The 13048-nt window shown below is 41.9% G+C and overlaps 1 protein-coding gene across 1 annotated transcript in view; it reads left to right on the forward strand.

Annotated features, from left to right (window-relative positions):
* Positions 1–5228: 5228 nt before the first annotated feature.
* The window catches only part of LOC148083117 (NACHT, LRR and PYD domains-containing protein 3-like), a 35487-nt gene continuing 27667 nt past the window's right edge, over positions 5229–13048 (forward strand). Inside the window, exons 1-4 of the mRNA XM_087786253.1 lie at positions 5229–5857; positions 9715–9848; positions 11493–11571; positions 11646–11783. Coding sequence (XP_087642379.1) covers positions 9812–9848; positions 11493–11571; positions 11646–11783 — 254 coding nt within the window. The 5' untranslated portion in view covers positions 5229–5857; positions 9715–9811. The remainder of the gene's footprint in view (positions 5858–9714; positions 9849–11492; positions 11572–11645; positions 11784–13048) is intronic.

The raw sequence follows: 13048 nt of genomic DNA on the forward strand, positions 1-13048 counted from the left end.
TACCTGGGCTGACGGGGGCGCTGGTCAGAAGAAGGACCATATCTCTGCAGCAACTCGTGGACGCTGTGGGACCGGGCTGCCGGGACATTACTGGGGATACGCTCTGTGGGGTTCGCTGGGAGATCACTGGACGAATGAAAGAATCACGGCTCCAGAAAAAACTGCGGCGGGATGGAGCCGGACCCAGCGGACCTCTTCCCGGACCTGCACCTGAGCCCTGAGGTCCGGGACAACAACAACACTCCTGTCCACCACGGACAGAGACGTTTTAACACAAGGCCACAAAGAGGAGTTTTTAGGTGAACTGTGTGAAGATTTTAAAGCAGAGACTCTTTTACGACGACCGACCAACACATGGACAGACAGACTTGGGGACTGGAGGTCACAGTGGAGGTCACAGTGGAGGTCACTGTGGAGGTCACAGTGGAGGTCACAGTGGAGGTCACAGTGGAGGTCACAGTGGAGGTCACAGTGGAAGTCACAGTGGAGGTCACAGTGGAGGTCACAGTGGAGGTCACAGTGGAGGTCACAGTGGAGGTCACTGTGGAGGTCACAGTGGAGGTCACAGTGGAGGTCACTGTGGAGGTCACAGTGGAGGTCACAGTGGAGGTCACTGTGGAGGTCACAGTGGAGGTCACAGTGGAGGTCACAGTGGAGGTCACAGTGGAGGTCACTGTACAAGCCACCTCTGAGGAAAAGAACCGGTGACCTCCAGTTGAGGATTTTACACGCGGCCATCGCGAGCAACTCCTTTTTAGCGCGTTTTAACCCCGGGGTTTTAAACGAGTGTCCATTCTGCATCAACCAGAGAAGACTTTTCACATTTTAAAGAGTGTGGGAGGCTGGCAGGGTTTTTAATGTTTGAACTGTTGTTTTTAGTCTTTTTATCCTCGTGTTCTCTGTCCCTGTTTTATAGGCGGAGTCAGATACACAAGAAGCACAAAGAGAGAAGATCTTAAAGTACCTGGTGAGGTAAAGATGTGTATCTGACTCGCAGGAGCTGCAGACACTCACTGGATGTGGTGACTCTGTGGAGACAGAACATCAGATCCAGACTGAGGCTGGAGTTCTGCTTCCACAGAGTCACAACAACACCGAGATGCTTTTAGAAAATGGGGAGAAAAGGGACAAATTTGTGCAATGAAAGAAAACATTCTACAATTTGCACACTGGCTTGACTGAAGTATTGCACTTGTCACTTTATATGGAACTATTGTAAAAAAAAACAACATTGCAATAAAGTATTTTTAAAAGTCAAAAGTCTCCTTCGCTCTCTCTCGCTCTCTCTCTCTCTCTCTCTCTCTCTCTCTCTCTCTCTCTCCCTCTCTCTCTCTCTCCCTCTCTCTCTCTCTCTCTCTCTCTCTCTCTCTCTCAAAAAAGGATAATTGGTGAAAAATGATTCTACAGAATAGAAAAACACATTTGACAAATGAGAAACACAACTAGCCTGAAATGAAGAAACATTCATATCAAGGTGGAGATTTGAACACAGAAAAATGTCGGTCATTTTAGGGAGAACATTTGGATTTAAGAGATATGTTCATTAGAACTGTTACAATGTGGTAAATGTATGTATAAATCAGTGTCATCAGATTATTGATGGTTGAATGTTATTGAAATTGATATTAATTAGACAACTAATTCGAACTGTTACAATTTGGTACTTCACCATCAGTATCTGGAACTCCTGTGTTGTTCTCTGTGTTATCTTGACCTTTTAAGTATATATTTTATTGATATTTGTTTTGATTGTTTAAGTGCTTTGTGACCCTGGTCTGGAAAAGCGCTCTATAAATATAAATTACTTACTTACTCACTATCTTAGGAGGACTAAATGATTCAAGAGATCATAGAAACTGGTCAATGATCTTAAGTTATCATAAGTTTATTTATACATCTAAGGTAAGGTAAGGTAAGGTAAAACTTTATTGATCCCTCAGGAGGTCTCCTTTGGGAAATTGTTTTTTACCAATAGCCAGCAATTTTTCATAAACAATAAAAAATAATACATAAAAAATAAAATAAGAAGAACATAAAGAGGAAGAACAAGATGACACAATCTAAGTCTAAAGACAAAGACAAAGGACATAGGTCAAGGAAAGAAAAACAACAAAGACAAAGATACAGAGACTAACATGGAACAGAACATCCAGATACTTTCACTGCACTCCTGCCCCCGAACCCAGAATTGTACAATTTAATAGCCCGAGGGATGAATGAGTCCCTGAGTCTATTTGTTTTGCACCTGGGTAGGAGCATTCGTGCACTCATTCTGCTTCTCTGCTCACTGATGACAGTGTTCAGAGGATGACTGTCATCATCCATGATGGACAGTAGTTTGTTCAATGATCTCCTCTCAGCAACTGTCACCAGTGAGTCCAGCTTCATTCCAACCACAGAACCAGCCCTCCTGATCAACCTGTCCAACCTGTTGACTCTCCTCTTGGACACATTTCCACCCCAACACACCACAGCATAGAACAGGACACTGGCCACCACAGACTGGTAGAACATGCAGAGGAGCTTCTTGCAGATGTTAAATGATCGAAGCCTCCTCAGAAAGTACAGTCTACTCTGAACCTTCTTATACACATGGTCTGTGTTGCAGGACCAGTCCAGTTTACTGTCCATCCACACACCGAGGTACTTATAGTTGTCCACTATCTCCACCTCGTCGCCTCTGATGGACACTGGACGTGGCTTTGTCCTGGACCTCCCGAAATCCAAGACCAGCTCCTTGGTTTTTGAGGTGTTCAGCTGCAAGTGGTTCCTCTCACTCCAGTCCACAAAGTCACATATCAGACTCCTGTACTCGTCTTCGCTGTTGTCCCTGATGCATCCAACAATGGCAGTGTCGTCAGCATACTTCTGGACGAGACTCAGCTCTGAGTTGTAGCAGAAGTCTGAAGTGTAGATGGTGAAGAGGAGAGGGGCCAGTACTGTCCCCTGAGGTGCTCCTGTACTGCACACCATAGTGTCAGACTTGATGTCCTTCAGCCTGACATACTGTGGTCGATCAGTAAGATAGTCCGTAATCCAGGAGACCAGACCAGGGTCCACATGCATCAGTGTCAGTTTGTCCTGCAGCAGAGTGGGTTGGATAGTGTTGAAGGCACTAGAAAAGTCCAGGAACAGGATTCTCACTGAACCGCTTCCTTTATCCAAGTGGGAGTAGGTCCGATGCAGGAGGTGAAGGATGGCATCTTCCACACCAACTGCTGGCTGGTAGGCAAACTGCAGGGGGTCTTGCGCGTGCTGGACTTGTGGCGTGAGATGTTTGAGGACCAGCCGCTCCAGTGTCTTCATCAGCTGCGAAGTCAGTGCCACCGGTCTGTAATCGTTCAGCACACTCGGTCGGATCTTTTTAGGGACTGGAACGATACAGGAAGTCTTCCACAGAGTTGGTACTTTCCCCAGCCGTAGACTGAGGTTGAAGACATGCTGGAGTGGCTCAGCTAGTTCAGCAGCGCAGGTCTTTAGCAGTCGAGCAGACACCTTATCAGGACCAGCAGCCTTCCCTGGACGAATCCTCCGAAGTACATCCTGTACCTGGAGTGAGGTGAAGCTGGGAAGTGGTTCTGTGGAGCTGGGGGGGGCACAAGAAGGTGGGGCAGGTCCTGAGGCGGGCAGCAGTGAGGGTGAGGTGACCTGCTCAAACCTGTTGAAAAAGTTGTTCAGTCCATTTGCCTCATCCACCGTGTCCACTGCAGTCAGAGAGGCCTTGGTCTTGTGTCCAGTGATGGTTTTAACACCATCCCAGACCTCTCTTATTTCTTCTCGGCTCAGCTTCTCCTCCAACCTCCTCCTGTAGGTGTCCTTTGCCTCCTTCAAGCATCGCTTCACCTCCTGCTGAGCTGACCTCATGGCGTCCCTGTCTCTGCTCCTGAATGCCACTTTCTTCCTGTTAAGGACATCCTTGACCTCCTTTGTTACCCACGGTTTATTATTAGGGTAACAGCGGACAGTCTTAGTAGGGGCGACAACATCCAAGCAGAAATTTAAATAATCTGTTAGACAGTGTGTCTGTCCCTCGATGTCCTCACCATGAGACCTCAGCAGCACATCCCAGTCTGTTGTTTCAAAGCAGTCTCTGATGGCGTCCTCCACAGCTGGTGTCCACTTTCTGATTGTCTTAGTGGTCACAGTCTGTCTCTGCACCAGAGGAGTGTACTGTGACTGAAGGTGGACCAGGTTGTGATCGGACCTTCCAAGTGGAGGAAGAGGTTTGGCTCTGTAGGCGTCCTTCAAGTTGGAATAAAGAAGGTCAATTGTCCTGTTATTCCTGGTGGGACAATCCACGGCCTGATGGAAAGTAGGCAGAGTAGAGTCCAGGTTGGCATGATTAAAGTCTCCAGAGATGATGATAAACGCGTCAGGATGTTGATTCTGAAGTCGAGCTGTCATTGTGTGGATCTTCTCACAGGCAGATGCAGCCGCAGCGCTCGGAGGAATGTAGACACACAGCGCGATCACGTGACTGAACTCACGCGGTAGATAATATGGACGCATGCTGACAGCCAACAGTTCTAAATCTTGACAACAAGAGACTGTCTTTACAGTAACGTGTCCCGGACTACACCAGCGTTTATTCACGTACATGATCAGACCTCCTCCTCTGCGCTTCCCACACGCGCGTCTCTGTCCGCTCTGACGGAGCTGAAACCAGGCAGATCCACGTGTGAGTCCGGAGTCAGTTGAGTGAGCCACGTCTCCGTGAAGATCAACAAGCTGCTCTCTCTGTAGATCCGCTGGTTGTTGAGGGCAGACAGCTCGTCCATCTTATTCGTCAGTGAATTGACGTTCCCCATCGTGATCGTTGGGATCGTTGGTCTGTGACGTCTCCGATTGTCCGATAGCTTAGCCTTTAGCCTCCTCCCTGCCCGACAGCCTCTGTAACGGCGCTGAAGTTCGATCGGGATCTTGTGGCGATCTCCAGCCCGTGCCATTGACTTCAGCGACAGTAGATCCTCTCTTGAGTAAACAAGACGATTCTTTCCATGTTCAAAAGTATCCATTTAAAAAGATTATAGTAAAAAATTAATAAAAAACAGAAAATTATAGAAATTGCTGCGGAGCTACTGGAAGAGGCAGCCGTCCTCGTCGGCGCCTTCAATGATGATCTACTAGTAAAGTAAAAGTGAAATGACACTCTGTACCAGCAGGTGGTGCTGGTGCACCTTTAACTGCTATAGAAGAAGATTTCAGAAGTACTTTCACTTTCTCTGTCGCTGCAGTGACATCCGTTCGTGTTTTGAGAACAACATTCATCATCCATCTGTTGGTTTCCATCCTTTTGAGTGGCAGTAGAAGTAAGTAGAAGTATTGTGTACTGTATCCAGAGTATGTATCTGATGATATCTTAGTATTATTCTTGTTTTCTTGTCTTGTTTGAACATATTTCACTTTCACACTTCCTTGCATTAAGTCCTGTTCAATTCAACACTGTTCTGTTCAAAACGAGTCACATGTTGGACGTTGGACAGATATTCGCTCCAGACTAGTCTTTGTCCGAGTCTTTACATCATATGTCGCTGATCATTTCTGCGCGGGTTGGTTCGTGACATAGTTTCCGGTTTCAAAGTAAAACCGTTTTATTTTGAAAATGAGTAACCGGAACGGGAGCTGTGTGATGAACACTAACTTGTGTCGCTCACTGCTACGCAGTTAGTAATATGATCGCATCAGATACACGTTTAAAGAAGAATCTCGGTGTATTTTTAGTGTATTAACAACAAAAACTAACAAATAAAACACGGAACAACTTCGGTGATCGACGAACTCACAACAAAAGCGACAAAACAACAACATTAATCCACAGAAGTGAACATCCTGGTTCTTGGACAAAACGAAAGTCAAAGTAAGTGAACTTCATCTAATGTCATGTTCCGAGTGTCATAAATCAAGATATTTACGGTGTATTTGTATCTGTTATTATTCTGTTCTCCGTGTTCACGTCACTTTTAACTTGTCTTTATATTTGATGGGATTAAACTAACTTTATCTGTGTTCCATGATTGAACTGAATCAAAGTCATGGGTTTGTTTGTTTGTCTCTAATAATGTTTGAAAAAGAGACGAAGATCATTCTTTTTAAAAGGAAAAGGAATCAATGACAGAAAACCTGTAAACTTTGTTATTATTTATATTATTGAGCCTTAATGTAGTTGATTTGTCTTGTATCGTTGACGTCAGGTTCTGCTGTACCTGATGTTATAAGATTGTAAATATTTATTCGCCATCATTACATTCCACTGTGATCTTTTCACTGTCAGGAGCTTCTCTGCCGAGTTAAAAAGGAGGAAGTGCGGTGGGGATCCACACCTCTATAGGAAGTGAACTACACCCAGCTGGGTGAGAGTTCATAAGCTTCTCAGAGACGAGGATAAAACGATAACAAAGCAGTTAGAGGACGGAGATTGTAAATAAACCAGACGCAAACTTGTCTTTCTCTTTACTGTGAGGAAGTGTATCAACACATTTGTATTTTTGTCTGATGTTCTCATCTGTGGAGACTTCGTCAGCATTGACATGTGATCATCATCGCAAGCAGAAGTGTTGCAGAATTCTATACAGTGGTAAATACAAGATACTTCCATGCTTTACATTTGAAAAATATGTATTCATTTGTCTAAATTTCACTGAGAACCATGTATTGAACATATAATACTGTGCAGTCTTAAATGTCACCTAAATCGGGAAAAAAGTGTCACCTTTAAAAATGTTTGCCTCAATTAAACCATTTGAAATGAGAGTTTCTGTGTAAAGCATGAGCTATTGTACACCAGGATAGTAACATTATATTTGATGGACATGCATACGTTGATTTACGGACTCAATTAATGTGTCTCTGTTACAATGTTTGTGGTCAAAAACTGCACCTACTGCCTCTGAATGACTCGCATGTCAAATGACATACTTTCCATCTTGCAAACCGGGGGAGGAGGAACAACAGAGAATGTTAGGAAAACTATAAGTTACAGGTATTGTTACTTCTTAAATCACAGTTTCAAAGTATTGTTCATTTGAAAACACCAAGTATGTCAAGTGTGCTTAAATAAAACAATAAAACAAACAAACATTAAATGACAGATAAATAAATACATCTCATAAAGATAAATATACTGTATCTGCACACGTCACATAAAACAGTGATAAAGATAAAGGAATAAATATTGTAAAGATAAAGAAAGAAACATAATAAAATTGATTGTTATTGTTATTAAAGTTGTGAACTAAAAAGTACTGTGTGTTTTTCTTTAAACACAGTTAAGAAATGGTATTGAAGTATCTAATGTACTAGTATTTGTATCCACTACTGACATTAACCATGACAACATGGTTTCAAACACAGGGAGAGAAAAATGTAGCAGTTTCTGTGTATGTTGGACAATATTTGTATATTATTCTCTGAAAATCTATATCGTGGTAAATCTAATGGTGATATAAGATCATCCATATCATGATAGAAGATTTCTCGACTCGGCTTAACTCGTGACTTTGTCGCAGATCTCGTCTTTGAATGGAGACTTGCTGGCATCATGTGAGGATTTGTTTTGTTTTCCTCAGTGTGTAGGAACGATCTGAAGTACAGCTGAGAACTTCTAATCCAAAGTAACATGAATTTTACTTTAATATGAAACCGGCCCCAGCATGGGTGTGTGCCGATCCTCAAGTCCAAATCAGGCTTTGAATTTAAACTTTTTAAGGTCAAGGCCAAAGTCAAAGTGTTGCCTTAAAGAAGAGTACACGTTTTAGGGCACCAACGCAAACATTTCTTTCGAAGTAGCGGCACCAAAGCTAATGTGTGTATATATAGATATATATATATATCTATATCTATATATATCTATAGATATATATAGATATATATATATATATATATATCTATATATATCTATAGATATATATACAGTATATCATGCTCTTGTTAACACCTATTGAAAACAACAAAAAAGTAAAATGACAACTTCAATATATATTTCTTTAGTCATTTATTTTACTTACAACAAATAATGCAATAACATTTTTAAATAATGCACTCGGGTTTGACATAAGATCATTTTAGCATATCAGCTATGCATTAACATCTTGTGCTAATACTGCTAGTAATTATTCATTTATAACAAATATGTATTACAACAAATATTCACGAAGTTCCTCAATATATCTATATGTATAGATGTAGATGTAGATATAGATATATTGTAGAGGAAATTATAAACAAATATATAAAACACCATGCAATTATCATACCATAAATATTATAGTTTTCATGTGCAGCTTGTATTCAATGTTTACAAAAAGTATTAAAATCCACGTATGTTACACACTTTGTCGCTGACAGCCACGAATCAAAATAAACACACACATAAACTACATCGACAGGTTTAGGAAGCAAGTTTCGAGGGCAAACGAACCACTAAATACTTTGAAACAATGAAATAAACCTAAACAAGTTGTGTATTTTGCTACATTTTTTCCCCCAACAGCCTGTAATTCCTCGTCTTTCCTTTTTTCACCCTTTCCTTGCTCGGCATTTTCAAGTTGGCTGCCCGACCAACATTGACCTCCTGACCTCCTTGGAGACGCTGATGTAACGAGTGTATCACTCGGAGCCGTTCACTGTTTCTGTCGTCGGTTGACCTTTGATACAAGCTTCCAAAATGGCTGAACCCATGTTGTTTACCTTTTACCGTTAGATTTTGAACAGTTGAAAATGTTAAATTACAGTCAAGTCGGGTCGACTTAATTATGTTCATTCGACAAAACAATAACGCTACCAGTATTTATTAACAAATTAAAAACCAAGGGCGCTCACGGCAACTTGTTGCTCAGGTATATTTTTCAGGGCATTACGGCAAATGTGGAGGACGGTCGCGGCAAGTTACGTGGTTGCCACGGTTAAATTCGAACCCCGCCAATTACTAGTGAGTCCAAGCCCTAATTGCAGAAAACATTTTCTTGTCGTTTTTGAGGAAATATTGGAAACATTACTAATATTAATGAATACAAGTTATTAATCTTGCTGTAATATAAGTCAGTCATCTTTATGTATCATGTGTCCCCCTAAGATTTAAAGTTGATCTGACATCAATAGGTCACATTTCTAGGAAGCAATTGAAAAATGATATTACAAAAATGACATTGAATTTGTTGACGGTCCCTAACTGACACGTACTGAAGTAGAAGTGCTTCAAGTGAGAGACTCCGATCTGGTGCATTGAATATATGTCCAATATCCACCATTTGACTAACTTTACTCTGGTGCCTGTTCTTGAAGGATGTGGTTCAGAGGAGAGTTTAGTTTGCTGTGAACCTCCATATAAGAGTCACATTGAGTGTAAGAGTAGAAGTGTGTTTTATCTATTTTAATGACGTCCACTATTTCACTTTTGTACTTGAAATGATAATACTGGGTTTATATCAATGTCTGCTATGGTATTTTGTTAAAATTAATCAATAAAGTACATCTATTTTACAAAGACAGTGATGGGGTTAAATTAAAAATACATTAATATCGGGGTGGATTAGATTATTAATCTCAATGGCCCTCATGTTGAAGCTCTCGTGACCACTCCTGGATTCTTTCCTCTACTTGAACATTTTGACAAAAAAGTGTAAAACAGAGACGTCTTGACCCTCGTGGTAAATGTTTTGTTTTCATATTGTAACCGTGTGAATCAACAAACAATGTTGCACTGTTGGTCTCTGACAGGACACACCCCCTCACTCACGGGCGTTTTCATCGATCAGTGTTTCCCTGAGTCTGGATCAGAAGGAGCTGAGCTCACCTGGAAGTTTCATCTACAAACATGGACACAAGTCTTCAGAGCAGAGAGCTGCTCACAGGTCAGTGACTTTCTCACCGTCTACAATCTATCATGTCTGCCCAGCAAGAGTGAATGAATGAATCAAGAGTGTGGTCGTGAAGTGAATGAATGAATCAAGATTGTGGCCTTGAGGTGAATAAATGAATCAAAAGTGTGGTCGTGAGGTGAATGAATGAATCAAGATTGTGGCCTTGAGGTGAATGAATTAATCAAGAGTGTGGTTGTGAGGTGAATAAATGAATCAAGAGTGTGGTCGTGAGGTGAATGAATGAATCAAGAGTGTGGTCGTGAGGTGAATGAATGAATCAAGAGTCTGGTCAGGAGGTGAATGAATGAATCAAGAGTGTGGTCGTGAGGTGAATGAATGAATCAAGAGTGTGGTCGTGAGATGAATGAATGAATCAACAGTTTGGTCGTGAGGTGAATGAATTAATCAAGAGTGTGGTCGTGAGGTGAATAAATGAATCAAGAGTGTGGTCGTGAGGTGAATGAATTAACCAAGAGTGTGGTCGTGAGGTGAATAAATGAACCAAAACTGTGGTCTTGAGGTGAATGAATGAATCAAGAGTGTGGTCGTGAGGTGAATGAATGAATCAAGAGTCTGGTCGGGAGGTGAATGAATGAATCAAGCGTGTGGTCGTGAGGTGAATGAATGAATCAAGTGTGTGGTCGTGAGATGAATGAATGAATCAACAGTTTGGTCGTGAGGTGAATGAATGAATCAAGAGTGTGGTCGTGAGGTGAATGAATGAATCAACAGTTTGGTCGTGAGGTGAATAAATGAATCAAGAGTGTGGTCGTGAGGTGAATGAATGAATCAACAGTTTGGTCGTGAGGTGAATGAATGAATCAAGAGTGTGGTCGTGAGGTGAATGAATGAATCAACAGTTTGGTCGTGAGGTGAATGAATGAATCAAGAGTGTGGTCGTGAGGTGAATGAATGAATCAACAGTTTGGTCGTGAGGTGAATAAATTAATCAAGAGTGTGGTCGTGAGGTGAATGAATGAATCAACAGTTTGGTCGTGAGGTGAATAAATGAATCAAGAGTGTGGTCGTGAGGTGAATGAATGAATCAACAGTTTGGTCGTGAGGTGAATGAATGAATCAAGAGTGTGGTCGTGAGGTGAATGAATGAATCAACAGTTTGGTCGTGAGGTGAATAAATGAATCAAGAGTGTGGTCGTGAGGTGAATGAATGAATCAACAGTTTGGTCGTGAGGTGAATGAATGAATCAAGAGTGTGGTCGTGAGGTGAATGAATGAATCAACAGTTTGGTCGTGAGGTGAATGAATGAATCAAGAGTGTGGTCGTGAGGTGAATGAATGAATCAACAGTTTGGTCGTGAGGTGAATAAATGAATCAAGAGTGTGGTCGTGAGGTGAATGAATGAATCAACAGTTTGGGCGTGAGGTGAATAAATGAATCAAGAGTGTGGTCGTGAGGTGAATGAATGAATCAACAGTTTGGTCGTGAGGTGAATGAATGAATCAACAGTTTGGTCGTGAGGTGAATAAATGAATCTTCATCGTGATAATGTGTTGATTGAATAAATGAAAACATGCAAAAAAGAAATAAAACAAATTGAAGTGGAACAAAGAATGTTGTGTTTAAACAAGTGACTCAAACATTCAGATCCATGATGCTGTTGTGTTTGTGTGCAGGTGTGGACACAGAGGAGGAAGATCCTCCCTCTAAAAAACTTCAGGGTGAAGACCATGACAGTCAGACCAGAGCTCAGAGGTGAGAAGATCACTTCTCCTGTCAGACCTTCAAATACTGGAATCATTTTCTCACTGAAACTTGTGTGTTTTCAGATCAAAGCTACGTACATCTGCTGGACCTGGACCTGGACCTGGACCTGGACCTGGACCTGCTCCCAGCTGTGTTTCTCTGAAGAGTGACGTGTCTATGGGAAGATATGTTGACTTCAAAGGTGAACAGAAGCATCAGAGGTGAGAGACAACAGGAGCAACATGAGAACATCTAGTAGTTATTTAAATATGCAGAGAAAACTATACAGTATATCTTTACACATGAGAGGAAGAAGGAAAGAGAGACAGAGAGGGAGAGAATTAAAGCAGTGTTTGCAGTATTGCACTTAAATATTTGTTTTACATTCACCACAGAATATTGCATGTGATTAAGGTGAGGAAGTGTCTCGTGATTTTTTGCAGTGTTCAGTGTTTTTTATTTTTCCGCCTGGCTGTTGTCGGGAGAAAAAACTGTTAAAGCATCCAGGCCTGTTAGAACACTATCAACGACACTTGACAGCACTTTTTTGAAAATTGATTACTGTTGTTTTGTGGTAAAATGAGTGTTTTCTCTAGACATTTACGTCGGTATCTGCTCCAAAGATGCGTCGTCAGTGACCTAGCTTCAGTTTAGCTTCATCTACGTCACTAAGATGGCGGCTGTTAAGGGTGTGTAGCGATCCTGCTCTACCTAGTAGAATGCAGGACCCCGAATTCGCCAATTTACTTATAATAGACAAAGGCACACAAAACCCCACAATCAATTTAAACTAAAGATGTGACTTGATAAAGCAGTGCAAACTCAAAATAGTCACCAGTTTGTCCATCAGTATTCAAAATAAACGTTGCAGGCCTGAATCGTCGCTCGGGCGCGTTGAGTCCAAAAACGATGAGGCCGCTTCGCTTCGCAAAGCCAGTAAATAAAAAGGTACCTGAGCATCTGGTGGATCGGCGCGGGTTCCTAGTCGAGGGGACTTGGAGGTGGTTGGTTAGCTTATCCAGCTAACCGGCTTCAGGTGGTGTTGGCGATCCTGTCAGCTGTGAGACGTCAACAAGTTGTTACGCGAGTTGCGCAACGCCGCCAAACTCTTTAACTCTGCTCTGGACGCTTGGTCTCGACTGTCTGACAGAACAATCACCAATGCTTGATTCTGTTGTTCACACCCTCGGATCGCCGTTGTCCTCCATCAAAAACTCGCTGTGTCATGCTGTAAAACATTGTTTAAAAAGTCCCAGTCTCAGCTGACAGTCATGCCATCACCGAAAATAAATATTCAATGATAAGTTAAAGGGTTCATCATTTGAATATAATACATTTAAATCAAGCACAACACAAAGCACATCACTCAGTGTAAACAGTGGGTTACAGGTGGAATCGATCCACACTCAATTTTCCGGCCATTTGAGTGCACAGTTGAGTGCTCATTGCGCACTACATTTTTGCACACTGCTAATTGGGACATCCG

This window comes from Callionymus lyra, chromosome 3 (genome assembly GCF_982586985.1).
Source record: "Callionymus lyra chromosome 3, fCalLyr1.hap1.1, whole genome shotgun sequence".
Lineage (NCBI taxonomy): Eukaryota > Metazoa > Chordata > Actinopteri > Syngnathiformes > Callionymidae > Callionymus > Callionymus lyra.